This window comes from Triplophysa dalaica, unplaced genomic scaffold (genome assembly GCF_015846415.1).
Source record: "Triplophysa dalaica isolate WHDGS20190420 unplaced genomic scaffold, ASM1584641v1 Contig6, whole genome shotgun sequence".
In the NCBI taxonomy this organism is placed as follows: domain Eukaryota; kingdom Metazoa; phylum Chordata; class Actinopteri; order Cypriniformes; family Nemacheilidae; genus Triplophysa; species Triplophysa dalaica.
The window spans coordinates 173,832-188,935 of NW_026622640.1; the positions used below are offsets into that span (position 1 = coordinate 173,832).

At 35.5% G+C, this 15,104-nt stretch overlaps 1 protein-coding gene across 1 annotated transcript; it reads left to right on the forward strand.

Annotated features, from left to right (window-relative positions):
• The first annotated feature begins 7,980 nt into the window (after nt 1-7,980).
• LOC130416999 (uncharacterized) lies at nt 7,981-13,451 on the forward strand. The gene is made up of 6 exons (XM_056742345.1): nt 7,981-8,291; nt 10,786-10,928; nt 11,883-12,626; nt 12,702-12,881; nt 12,965-13,049; nt 13,403-13,451. Exons 1-5 carry the CDS (start codon nt 8,036-8,038, stop codon nt 13,034-13,036), a joined length of 1,395 nt encoding a protein of 464 aa, XP_056598323.1. The 5' UTR covers nt 7,981-8,035; the 3' UTR covers nt 13,037-13,049; nt 13,403-13,451.
• The last annotated feature ends 1,653 nt before the right edge of the window (nt 13,452-15,104 follow it).

Below are 15,104 nucleotides of genomic sequence, written 5' to 3' on the forward strand. Positions count from 1 at the left end.
CCGTTAACCCGGCGTAATGAGTGCTCAAACTTCATCGACCAATGGCGGCCATGTTTTTTGATATACGCCAATGTCCATTTAGATATTTATGTAGAATGAGACAAAGACACACCATACCAAATAATAAGTCAATCGGGCAAACTGTTGCGTAGTTATAGCCATTTTCTAGCTCATTCAAATTATAGCGCCATCTAGTGGCCAAACGCCACTGTTTTTTTATTGTGACCCCGGACTGAGGGTCTACACATGTGTTCCAAGCCCCATGAAGATATCTCAAACAGTTCAGGAGTTATGGCCATTTCAGCTAAATATGTTACTTCCGGTTTGGATGTTTTAGCGCCACCTTGCGACCGTGAATTGAAAATTGAACTTTTTTTTAATAATTATTCATATTCACACTCCACAGAACGCATCAGCGTTGGTTTGGTTCCAATAGGGCAAAAATCCAGGGACTAGTTCATTTTTTTTTTTTTTCATAAAATGCTAATTAGCGAAAAATCTATAATGGCGGAAATGAAATCGGAGATATACGTTTTTTAAGTTTTGAGCCAGTGATTACACTGATATAAGACACTTGGGTGTGCGATAAATGGTTTCGGAGTAACAAGCGCAAACGCGTTTGGCATTGCTATAGCGCCACCTATGGGTCGATATGGCTGGCTCCGTGTATCTGAGTAGCGACAAGGACTACTACCATCTGACCAAGTCTCAGCTCTGTCGGCCTTACGGTTTGGGCTGCAGTATCAGTTTTATGGCAGAATAATAATAAGAAGAAGAATAAATATAGCTGCAAGCAGCAATCATCGGGTTCGAGCAGTCCAAGGCGTCTAAGGGGTCGACTAGGCTCGGGAATCGCACCATTACAATCCACGACGGATGTCAGTCTCCCACACCAAGAAAAATGACGGAACAATGACAGCCATGAGACTGGTTGAGTATCAATTTGGGTTTACATGCAATTAAACTGGTGTACGTAATAAACGTTTGTTATGTACATAAATACAGCATCTTACAACCAGCCAGACATGTGCTATATTTATAAATGTATAAATAAGGACCAATGTTTAATGTTTAATACATTTAATTTTTATCACTGTCGTATTGTGAGACAGATTTCATTCCACACACATGCACAGTCTCAATCACACACGACACACAGAAGTATAAAGTACATTCACACTCTTATGAAACAGAGAGAAATTATATCCATAAATACACACACATAACATGTAATACATACGCACGTATGCACACATAATATAATATACAATAAGCCGCTACAGTGAAACAATATGCATTGTGATCTGTTGACTATAAAAAAGCCATTGAAATGAATGATATTTCGTCTTTTTGAGTGTTATGAAGGCATGCATCTTCCGATGACCTTCACATTTTGCATGCTTGTTTAGTGTCATAAAAGTATAATAATCCTTAATGACAAGTCAGTTGGATTATTCATTAAGGAGGAGTGAGCTTTCAGGTGTACTTTTGAGGTTAATATAATAAAAGTACATCTTTAACATCTTTAACATCATCACCAATAACTTGCCAACTGTTTGATTGACATCAATGGATCAAGAGGCAAAGTTGTTCAGAATGAGGAGAACTATCATATGATTATATTAGTTTGTGTAAATGACAAAATGTCACGTGATACACAATTGTTTAAACAATGAAATACGCATCAATTTTGCCATTTTTATCGTTATAGCGCCACCTAGTGTCCAAATGCCACGTTCTTTTGTAGTTGACCTCGGAGTGATGGTCTACACATATGTTCCGAGGCCCATGATGATATGTTAAACCATTCTGGATTAATAGGCATTCTAATTTGATAGGCTCCGCCCATTTTTTTATTTTGGCGCCCCTATTCAACCAGGAAAGAAAATTTCAACTTTTTTTGGATAACTATTTACCTTCACACTCCACACAAGTCATCTACATTGGTTTGGGTCTGATCGGTTGAAAAACCCACGACTAGTTCGCGAAAGTAGTTTTTTGACATCATCAGCGATAACTCACGAAGCGTTTGATCGACAGAAATGGTTCCAGAGGCAAAGTTGCTCAGAATAAGAAAAGCTATCATATGATACCATTAGTTTGGGTATATGTCAAATGTCACGTGATACACAGTTGTTCATGCACTCCAAAAGCGTTATTACGCCCCCCGGTGGCCGAATAAGTTCATGTTTCTTACAGACCTTAAGGACCATGAGACGAATAAGCCCAGCGAGTGTCGTTTTGATCGGTCTCCGTTAACCCGGTGTAATGAGTGCTCAAAATTCATCGACCAATGGCGAACATGTTTTTTGAGATACGCCAATGTCCTTTTAGTTATTCATGTAGCATGAGACAAAGACCCACCATACCAAATATCAAGTCATTCGGGCAAAGGATTGCGTAGTTATAGCCATTTTCTAGCTCATTCAAATTATAGCGCCACCTAGTGGCCAAACGCCGCAGTTTTTTTATTGTGACCCCGGACTGAGGGTCTACACATGTGTTCCAAGCCCCATGAAGATATCTCAAATGGTTTACGAGTTATGGCCGTTTTAGCTAAATATTCCACTTCCGGTTTGGACGTTTTAGCGCCACCTAGCGGCCGTGAGTGGAAAATTCAACTTTTTTTTGATAACTATTTACATTCACACTCCACAGAATTCATCAGCGTTGGTTTGGTTTCGATCGGGCAAAAATCCAGGGACTAGTTCATTTTCTTTATTGATGCATAAAATGCAAATTAGCGAAAAAATTTGCATACCGGAAATGAAATCGGAGATATACGTTTTTTAAGTTTTGACCCAGTGATTACACTGATATAAGACACTTGGGTGTGCGACAAACGGTTTAGGAGTATCGGGGGCAAACGCGCTTTTTATCGTTGTAGCGCCACCTATGGGCCGATTTGGCTGGCTCCGTGTATCTGAGTAGCGACAAGGACTACTACCATCTGACCGAGTCTCAGCTCTGTCGGCTTTACGGTTTGGGCTGCAGCATCAGTTTTAGGGCAGAATAATAATAAGAATAATAATAAAACCAACAAATACAATAGGTTTCTAGCCCTTCGGGCTCGAACCCTAATAAAACCAACAAATACAATAGGTTTCTAGCCCTTCGGGCTCGAACCCTAATAAAAATCCTTACAAAAACAATAGGTTTTCAGCACTTCGTGCTCGAAACCCTAATAAAAATCCTTACAAAAACAATAGGTTTTCAGCACTTCGTGCTCGAAACCCTAATTAAAGCTGCAAGCAGCCTTTAAGCGGGTTTCGAGAATTTGCGCCATTCAATGCAGCCATGCATCCACGAACAGGCTAAGGGGTCAAACCCCAACGAACCCACAACGGATCAAAGTCCCACACACAGAAAAATGATAGAAATTATCAGTTTTAGCTCAAAGAAGCGTTGCATGCTTACACACTCATGACTAGCTGTTTCCTCTCGATAAAACAACAAAATAATCTAATTCAAAGTTGGTTATTGTCAGGTAATGGTGTCATAAAATACCCTTTGTCCCCTAGCAGGATTCCATCATAGTCACCTGTATAATAGAAAAAATGCATTTCTGTTAGGCCCAAAATTAGTAATCCAGTTAGTTTGTAAAGTCTATTTGACTTGCCACATTCAAATAATGTGCATAACTCTCTGAAGATACTTGAGTCGTGCATAGAGCCTGGCCATTTCGCTACCACATTTATAATATGGTACATAGTCACACACCATCTAAGAGATTTGTTTTATAATTGAATACATTCCCTTGAATAATTATCAAACTACATGTTATGAATCTCACCTGCACATTTATACTGACAACCCCATTTTGTGCCAAAAAATCCCCTTCATTGCTGCCTGGGGGTGCCTTGATGGCAATGTGTGTGCAGTCTATGGCACCAATCACATTAGGGAAGCCTGGAGACAATCGTGTCATATTTACTGGCATGGTCATTTCATAATCTCTATGATCAATTATACCTGCAATAGAGAAAAAGCTCTCTTTTCCAATTTGGGCTCTTAAGTGGCTTGGAAAAACCACAAAAACACCCAAAAAACGCTTGAGTGCTAAGTAAACTTTGCGAATGGCACGACAGACGGCACTTTTCACAATGTTCTCTGCATCTCCAACCATGTAAAGGAAGTTATCACTCGCAAAGTAACACAAGGCAATACACACAGTTTGTGCTGTTGTTAAAGCCTGGCTACGACGAGTTAAACTTTTCACATAAGGATCCAACAAATTAACTAGATAAATTATACCCTCACGTGAAAAACCATATCTTTCTAATACTGTCCCGCTGCGCTAAAGGATCTTATATCGCAATATGTGATTAATCCTGAAAGCTCTCCGAATTATCCTTGCACCGTTAGCAATAGGTTGCTCTCCTAAAAATGGACAGGACATGGCTGCGACAAACTTCCCATATTACCTTCGTTTATAAAGTGTGATCTAATCCTGGTAACATGAAGTTAGCCTGCTCCCGAGCAGGTTTAAGCTAACGGACCCGTTGCTATGACAACAAGTCCCGGATAAGCGCAGAAGGACCGAACGATCCAAGATCGTGCGAAATCATCAATGATCAAATCCAGCTAACTGAGTTACAAAGAATGGGCCCCTTATTTGGATGAATGTGAATTGATGACATGAAATAGCTTTTGTTTTGGTTGTGTCTGATTGAGAAACGATGAGCAGGTGATATTGAGAATGTGTATAACTTTAAAGCGAATAAAAAAACTTGTAAGACAGAAAATTTAATTAAATATAAGAATTCTGATAATATAAAACACATTAGAAAATTAGAAAACAATGTATTATTTAATTACGTCTTAGCACCGTGAACACAGATCTGCAGGACATTTTACGTACATGCCACTGTTAGAGCAGTTTTTGTTCTTGAGTCAAGAATTGGTTGTAGAAATGTTTGGATCAGCAATACAGTGAATCAGGATTTTGGTCATGTTTGATTTGTGAACCTATAACATTATGATATTGAGCATGCGTGATTACCTTGAAACTGCTGAACAGTATGGACGTTATATGCTTGTGAACTGAGGACTTAAATAAGTGGAGCAAGTTTATTTAATTATGAATATATAGTATGGATTATGCATGGATAACACAGTTTCTGTAAAACTCCCCAAAAAAAATTATATTTACTTTAATACTTAAATCATAGTTTAAACATCACTTTGTGTGTATTTGGGTGCTTTAGTTTAAAAAAGATGATGATAAGACGATATTGTGTATGATTAATGATTTATATATTTAATAGCGAATGACGTCATGATGTTAGAATGTACAAGAATTGCTAAATGTTTTCTTTGAATTGGTTCATTGAATCAACTGTCTGAAAGAACTGGTTTGTGGAAAGAACTTTATCATTATTACACAGTATACTATGCGATGAATTTAGAACAAAGGATTGTGTTATAGATAATAACATAAATTAAAAAGTTCAACATGTATTTGATAATAATTGATCTAGAGACCAGAAAATTGCATAAATGTGAATATGTTTATATCGCTCTAAAAACATTACTAGTCTGCAGAAGTAGTTGTGTTGTCACTGCTTTGATTGAGAGCAAAGATTTTACGCAAAGTTGTTTAGAATGAGCAGGACTATTAGTTGATATAAATGTTTGGTGTATAGGTTTATGTTAAATTTCATGTGATAGACAATGTTTTAAATATCTAAGTTTTATTGTTTTAGTATTATAGTGCTACCTTGTTTAAATGCTGCAGTAATATTACTGTTATCTTGAAGTTACCTTTGCACATATCTATTCAGCTCAGCAAAAAACAGTTCCCACGATGAAAGTTTATTGCATTTTTCATTGTCACAGAACGTTACAATATCTATGAACAGGGTTTGATAATGTTGCAAATGTTAGTGCTTTTCATCATGAATAAAATATTTTTTTTAGTTTGGGCATCGAACGGTTAGTATGTTCACTAGCGGCTCTCACAAGATTTTTTCTTGAGGTGTGTTTAAAAGATCAATCTGTCAACATCTTTAATAAACGGTATTACATCTTTGTAAATCAGATTTTTAGAAGACGTTTAAACCACTTTAATTCGTTCAAAGCGTTACGTTTTATTTTTGAAAATGAAAAAATAAGTATCAATGTTTGGAAAGTACTTCTGCTTACCGCATCAGGGTATTTGTAGTATTTTTACCTTCTTCTTCCTCATTTTTTCCCATGCTCGTGGGTGATTTTATGGCCACGACCATCATTATCAGCCTCAGTGTGTTAACACATTTTATTACGTCTGCTTGGAGGCTCTGTTTCTATTTATACCTTAATTTGTCTGCAGAATATTTTTGTTTTACCTACATGATCGTCCAGCTATTTTGACGCTCGCCGCAAAGGTCCTAAAGCTCTCAAAGCAGACGTGATTTGATCAGCCCGATGTCAGTTTAAAATAGGCAATGGGCTGCTGATTATGTGTTTCGTGGGGCGGGCCGGTTTTGTGTTAAAAGAAGCAATGCAGTGTTTTTTACATACCCATTGTTTTCTAGAAAAACGTACGATTTATCGATTAATAACAAAAAATATTTATGAGTTGGTACAAAAAATACGTCGGCCCACCGGGAAAATGCACGGTGTTCTTGATGGCTGGTTCGTCTGTGCGCAATATGGGTTTTTAGTTGATACTTTTTTATTAAAACGTCAAAAAATGTTTTGGGATAATTTGACAATTTATTAATGATAGAATCTATATTATTTGCATTATTATAATTATAAATACAGTCCCTTGATTGTATTTATTGGTCTCATGGTGTCAGTTTAATGGATGTGTCATCTGCAAATATCCAAAAATATGTATTTCACAATGTAAACCATAGAAATGATTTCAGGAGCTGTTAAAATTATATGAAATGCAGCTGTCATGATTCCACTATCATGTCATGTTTATTCGTGTTATTTGAGTGGAGTCATGGCATAAACCTGTGGTTTTATGTGAGATTGAATGATTCTTTCTCGTGTCTCGTCATTGTTCCCTGCATCTCGTTCCTCGTCAGCCTCTCCTTAGTGCTAATCCCCAGCACCTGTTTCTCGTTATGATCCTGTGTTTGTTCCCCTTTAAAACACCCTCGTGTTCTTTGTCTCGTGCTCGTGCATTGTTCCTCTTACCTTGGATGTTTGCTGTACCTGTGTACTTGTTCCTGTTCCCCGTAAATAGTAAGTGTCAGTTTAGTGTTTATTTCCAAGTGTTTGTTTTCTTAGTTTAGTTGTAAGTCAGTGTCCTCATTAGTTGTTAAAGATTATTTATTATTCCTGTCCTGTTTTCCCACTCGTGGGTTTTTGTTTTGCCTTTTTTAGTCTTGTTATTTGTTTAATAAATATCATTGTTACCACCTATACCGTCTGTGTCTGCCTGCAATTGGGTTCTCCTTGAGTCATATCCTGACAGCAGCACTGTGTAGGCCTATAGACACATCAGAAATGTCAGTAAATCTAAAAAGAGAAATTAGCTTTGCCATATTGGATTAATTTACAGGCCATAATGTTCACCTGTGTATAGGTATAGTACTTGTTGACAGTTAGGAAACAATGAAAACAAGTGGGAAAGGATTTATATGACTATAAATAAAGTGGAAAATGAAACTTAAATGAATATAAAATTGTTTGATGAAGTAGCCTAGTTGTATTTTCAATGTTGATTTAGAACTACATTAAAAAATTAAACATGGGATGGGCCTGTATTAAACATATTACATAGGTTTGTGTCATACATGTTTAGCTGATGAAATGGTAGGCTACAACATGTTGGTTGTATGTCATGAATATTATACAAAAGTTGTCTGAAGGAAGAACTTGATAATATAGAATGTATGGATCCTTTTCAAATTTGTATGCTGTATATTCGATGACAAGTGTGATATTGACATTTGTTAGGAACCGTAGATTATAGCTAGATGGTCTTAACGCTGCAACACACTAGGTGGCGGTATTTACTGTTAAATTGGTTCACATCTCGTCATAAAATAACAGGAAGAAGACTTCGGGCACTCGCATAATACTAAGCACGTGTATAATGGCGTCCCATTCTGCAACAAAGAAAGCAAAAGTTGATTGTGGTGTAGATGACACCATATGCGGTTATTTACACGGCGTTAGTCCCGTAAAACTTGCTCAGAAGAGTAGAAACAAATACTTTCATGCTACCATTCAAGGTAGTCGGGAAAAGTTCCGCCGCGTGGTAGTGTTTGCACCAGACAAACACGAAGTGTTTATTCGTGCTGAAAAGAACAAGAGCCCTGTTAAGTTAACGAACATCAAAAAATGTGTCAGTAAGTATAACTTTATATCCAGTTGTTTTCTTCAGATATTGACGTAATTGTTTTAGTATGATGAGAGCGTAACAAATGTGTTGAAACGCTTTTTAGAGTATTACGATGTCCACATTTATCACGGCTGAGCTTGTTTTACCCTTTCACACGTAATTTAATTTTTTTTAAATAAAACCGCAACGTGAGTTTTTTTTTTTTTTTTTTAACAAGGCAAAATTTAAACGTATCACTTTAACGTTTCCATGGTGACGCGGGATTGCATCATGTGACCGACAGACCTCAGATCAGTTGACTGATATATTGTTATTTTATTCAAAGTATTCACAAACTTGTAACTATGATATGAAATATGATATTCCGATTTACAGATATGTGTATATAGATGTGTTTTGTTGTTTAAACAGTTTTATAATGATCGTGTTAGTTGAGCTAACAGTTAGCCTATAAACGGGCGCTACCATGTTTGATTGTGTCTCAGTTCAGAGAATAGAATCTGTCGGATTAGCTGTTTAACCTGAGCGATGAAATCATTGATCCGCGCACATACATAGAGCGCTATGGAAAACTTAGGAAGAATAAATGAGTATTTATCGATATTGTGGGACATGCGTATTGGAGACGTTTCATATTTCTCCGTATAGATACATATCGAAATAAAGATATTTTTGACAACACTAGTTTTACTAATGATTTTATTTATTTACTATTTTAGCTAATAAAAAAAAAATCCCATTTTATATGAATATTTTATGTTTTGCTCACATTGCATCTCAATTCTCTCTCGTGTTTAGTTGTCCTGCCATCACGTGACTGGATTATCTTAGTGTAAAATATAGAAGCATCGTGTGGATTCTTAAAATAGAATATAGTATTTTGTATGTTTTTTTTCGAATAATCTGTTATTAATTCTTTTTCCCGGTAATAATTTATGGCATACATTGTATGTTTGCAAATTCAGTTTATTACAGTATTAAATAGATATATGTAAGTTTTAACATGCACTTAATTAATAACAGGCACATTTAGAGCAGAAAGCATAATATATTTAAGTTGTTTCTTAAAAATATTTTGAGATTTAGCATATTAATGATGTATTTATATTAGGGGTGGGCGATCTAGAAAAAAAATTCAAATCACGATTTTTTCCAGATAGATCACGATTCACGATTTTATCGCGGTTCTTCAAGTTGGTTTTAAGACTATTTTGCAAATTAAAGGGGCTTCAATACAGCTAAACTAAGTCCCCATATAAAAATATACTCTTTACCATTTATATTACGAAGAATATTTTAATCAAGTTAATATTTAATGCAAGTGCAAGACCATAAATCAGCTGTTAGCAAAAAACTTTACATTTTGAATTTTGTTTTTCATCTTGTTGCGGCACTCGGAGTAAAGCTGTGGAATGGACGTGGAGGATAAATATTTTTGCCTGGGTATTTCGTAACGTGGATCTACGACTTTGAGCAGTTTTTTAAAGCCCTCATTTTCCACAGTCTTTATGGGAATCATGTCTTTGGCCAGGTAAAATGCGACTGCGTCAGTGACATCTTTCCAGCACTTGTTCATTCTGTCATACGGATACGTGTTTTTTTTCTCAAATGGTTCTTTCGTTATAGTCGTTGTTTAAGCCTTTTAGTTTCCGTATGCTTGGTTGTACCTGATTTACTCGCGTGGGATCCCTTTATAATTTGACTATCGGCATACTCTTTCAGTCCCTTTTATTTTGAGGTGGTTAAAAAGGTTTGTTGTGTTGCCTTACGACGCTCGAATCTTATCATTGCCACATTTGCAAATAACTGTTGTTTGGGCCGTGTCAGTTGGGGTAAACCCAAACCATTTCAATATTACTGATGGATAACTTTTTTTAGGGACCAAGTCCTCCGTTTTCCCTCCATCTTCACTGACCGCGTCACTTAATCTTACTGAATTCACAAGCAACGTATACAAGCTTGTTAACATGGCGCAATCTATCGCAAGTATGTTGACGAATTCTATAGAACAGCACTATATATGACGATTTAACGATTTTCCCGAAAAAGTGGATCGTGCAGTCATTTTAATCGTTCGCGATCTAATATCGTCATATCGCACACCCCTAATTTATATGATAAATGACATTTTATCTAAAGGAAATTAAATGTCAGTGAATACTTATAAAAGTATGAAGTATTGATATGTGTAATATTGCCTCTGTAAGTACTTGGCATCGGATCAATTCCAAAATGTACAGTATTGCCCATGACTAATGTGCAGCTACAGAGGTGTAACAAATAATTTCCTGTAGGTTCAGCTTTACACAACTTTACTTTAACTGTAATGCATTAATGTTCTTGTGCAGTTTACTTATTTATTTTGCAAAATACATTCAAGTCATGAGGTTTGCTTTATTAAATGAATTGTATTGTCAAAGAACTAGTGGTTATGTTGCTGGTGTTTATGCTTATGTAAAAATAATACAATTAATACATATTTGCACGTGTCTGTTTCATAGGTCGTGATGGAGACGACTTTGATGTTCAGTGTGGCAGAAGCACTGATGTCATTATTACTGATGTTGACTTCACTGTAAAAGATCCACCTGAACGTTTAAAGAAAAGTGTTGCAGAGATCAATTTAATGGCGCCAAAACAGCAGGTGAGCATATTGGCTGTGTACAAATTTGCTACGAAGTATTTAAATTATGTGTTTTATATTATTGTAAAATAATATATATTTTAGTGTGTAGCAAAACAATGGCTGTATTTCAATTTCATGGAAGCAAAATGGACTCATGTCTCATTTGGTAATTTCAAAGTGTTGTATATGATGTCTCAAGGACATTTAAAGGAAAAATTTGGTCTCGCAACTTCTACCATATTTTACTAACCTTTGAGACATTTCGTTAAAGATTGAATAAAAAAGGCTGTAGTCATGTAAAGGTGTAAAGTTGAGGTAAATTCGATGACTGCTTGCGGAAATATGTAACAAAAAAATCTATTCATGCCTTTTGAGACTCGATATTGAATCGATTTCATTATAAAAAAACTATTATTTTTTGGATTGATTTGCCCAGCTCTAATTTATAACAGTATGAATAAGATATTTTTGTTAAACAAAGACATTGAGTCACTTTAGAGGACCTTGTTAATGTCAAGGAGTTATTTTGAGCTGTTATTTGAACCTGGTGTGTTGGTGGTATTGTTTAAAGAGACTTGCACACCACTACCAGAATGACAGTCTGTTTAAATTTTAGTACCTAAAAATAAAAAGTTAATCTCATTTTCATAAAAAACATGTTATTTCTATAAGTATTTGCAGTGTTTTAAAGTGTTTTAATGATTCATGTTTGAAAGATGTATGTGGGACTGTATAATATTCTTATTTTACAAAATTAAAGATTTTGTTGTAATGATTTATACAAATAGAGGTTTTTAAAAGAGTTAGTGTTTGAAAAAACATTTATGTAGAATAATTCGCATAAAGAATCATTATAAATGTTTAATTAGTTTTTAAAGCATTAATATTGTTAGACAATGTTTAAATGTACTTATTTTAACTCATTTCTTTAATGTTGTTAGTAATTTTATGTATTTTCTGTTTTGCTTTTAGGTTGGCTGTTTTGAAGGTTTGGTTGTTCATGTGAGTGAAACTACAGAAATGATAGAGTTTCAAGGCAGGCAATGTGAAATGCAATCTTGCCATGTGCAAGATTACACTGGAAATATAAAGGTCCAGTTATGGGAAGACCAAGTGGGATGTTTGATCAATGGAAACACGTACAAAATATCCAATTTAAGCACCAGATCATTTGGTGGAAATTTGTATTTGACAACCACATTAGATACTCAATTCAACCAAATTGCAGCTTTGCCTGGTGTCACTTGTAACAACACAGCATTCAGTGTTGCTGATACAGAGGTGTTATCAGTGATTGGAAGTATTAGTGCTGTGGTCATGAATGTGGCACACAAGTGTGGAAAATGCCAAATGTGGCAAACTAATTTTGATGATAAAGTCAAGTTTCATCGTTGCCAAAGATGTGGCATGTTACAGAAGTCGTTGAATTACCAGCCAACAGCCAATGGCAAGATGACCATTGATGGAGGGGGCACTGAGTACGATGTATCCATTTCAAATTCCTATTTGAAAAGATACTTGGAAAAATGTGGCCTTTTGTCGTTGCTGCTGGATCATCAAGATTTGGAAGAACATTTCTTGGACATTGGACAGTTAAAATTTTTAATTCAGGGCAATGCAATTACTTCAGTGGAAAATGTTTGTTCTGCGTCAGTGGTTGGACAGCCTGAAGTAGGAGCTGGAGATCTGGAAGAACTGGAAGAAGATCTTGAAGCTGTGAGATTTACATCAACTATAAATATTGTTTGATTTTTAAATTAGTTTTGTAACCATCAATTTTTTCCCATTAAGTTTTTTGAACCAGCGGCCGGACGTTGCCCCGAACCAGCGGCCGGACGTTGCCCCGAACCAGCGGCCGGACGTTGCCCCGAACCAGCGGCCGGACGTTGCCCCGAACCAGCGGCCGGACGTTGCCCCGAACCAGCGGCCGGACGTTGCCCCGAACCAGCGGCCGGACGTTGCCCCGAAACTGTGAGACATGACTCAACTGCAAACTAATGTGAGACTTCAAAGTTAATTTTGTGGTAAAGTTTTATATTTTTGTGCTTATGAAGGTTACTGAACCAGCAGGAGCCAGACGCCCCAAAGCTGCGCCCAGACGTCCCAAAGCTTCGAAACTTGAATGAACAGTAAATTAATGTGAGATTTTAAAGTTATTTTTGTTTCCATTAAGTATTTATTTTAATAGGGATGTTCTTTTGTTAGTGTCAATGCAAAACAACATTGGATAAATTTCTAATGGTGTGTATGAATTTACATCACTATACAGAACACAAAAAATATTAGAATATAAATATTTGGTAGTCAATAGGAAAAGCCATATTAATACAGTAAATACAATTGTATTCCATTGCATTACAATGGATTGCACACATGACAAATACACTAAAATACTTTTTTTACTTAAGTATTAATACTTACATTTTTTTTTTTGAGTAGTTTTGCTCATCCATATGCTTTATGTGAAATAAAATATTTGTTTTGTCTTTCAGGTTGTTCTTGTTGTTGCAAAACTTTGGGCTTTACTTTATGCAGATTTCAGATCACTGTATCTTTTTTGTATTTTGTGGTTTTGTTTAATTTTGAATTAAACTTGTAAACACTTGTTCTTTTAGTTTGTTGAATACATGCAGATTATTCAGTCTGTAATTTTATAATATGTAAAAAGTTGTTTAAACTATGTTCAGCACTTTATTAAAAAAACTTAAGAATAAGGATATTATAATAATGTCATTTAATTTTTTAGAGGCATTTATTTTTGGTTTTACAGTCAAAAATGTTAAACATGTTAGGTGTGTGGTTGTATAGCTATATTGAAAGTTTTCTATGCACTTTTTGAAGTTTGTGAAGTTGTTTTTATTAAAAGATGTCGTTTATGTGCAACTGAGTCCTGTACTTGATTGTCCTGTACATCCTTTCAGGATGACTTTTGGGGATTTTTATATTATCATTTCTAAGATTGTTCATTTACAAAAAGTTAACATGCTAATTAAAGTCAATAACTGTTTACTTAACCATTTTTAATAAATGTTCAAATATGCTCCATTGATGTTCTTAAACTTATAGACTTCATTTTTATGTTTCAATAATGTGTTTTCATGTTTATTTAGTGCAGTGGTTCTCAACTCTGGCCCGCGAGATCCACTTTCCTGCAGAGTTTATCCCCAACTCTGATACAAAACACCTGAACAAGCTAATCAGCATCTTTAGAATAGATGTGTTCAACTTAATGCGGCGCTGCGCAAATCTAACATCGTATGACATTTAAGTACCGCAAAAGAGATTCAAGTGCAGAATCCGCGCTACGCATTTGAATCGCTCTCGCGGTACTTTAATGCGATATAAACAATCTGCGCAGACCAACATTAAGTTGAACGCGTCGGTTCCTGAAGTCACTGATTAAACTCTTCAGGTGTTTTATATCGGAGTAAGTGCTTAACTCGGCAGGAAAGTGGATCTGGCGGGCCAGAGTTGAGAACCACTGATTTAGTGCATTCATTACTTATGGCATGAGAATGTTTTTATTATGGTTCCATCATTAATTATGGTCGTTACAACATCTTTGGCTTTCAAAACCATGTATTTTTTGTATTGATCATTAATTTAAAATTAAATTTTATTCCTAAAGTTAAGGCGGTTTTCAGATTACATTCACTTTTGGTTTACATTAATATTGTAATTCTTTCATGTTATAGTTAATGGTGTTTGTAATGGTCAAACTAGCAGGTTAATTTTTACACAGCATTAACAACGTCTTTATATACTCTATAAAAAACTTTTACTTTAATATATAATTTAGCAGCATTTTAATGTTTTATCCACTAGGGGGCACATATTTTGTTGTTACAATAGACTTCTTTCCGTTTTTGACCGGAAGAAAGGAAATCCATTTCGACTCTTTCTACACAGGTAACGCACGTGTGTGTGTGTCTCTTTGTATTGTAATATTGTTGGCTAGTATATTAATTTCAAAACCAAATAAACTGCTTTTCGATTACACATTATGTTGTAATACTGATAGTACATGTTTTGTTAGATATTGAGAAGGAATCGTAATTATTGAGTGCGTCACGCATGTAAGTGTAAATTTGCGTTCACGTTCGATGTTGTTATTATACGGATGTTTAGACGCGAACAATGTCAAAATAATTTAAGCTTTATAAACATTGGCTTATATATAATGTATTCGAATGT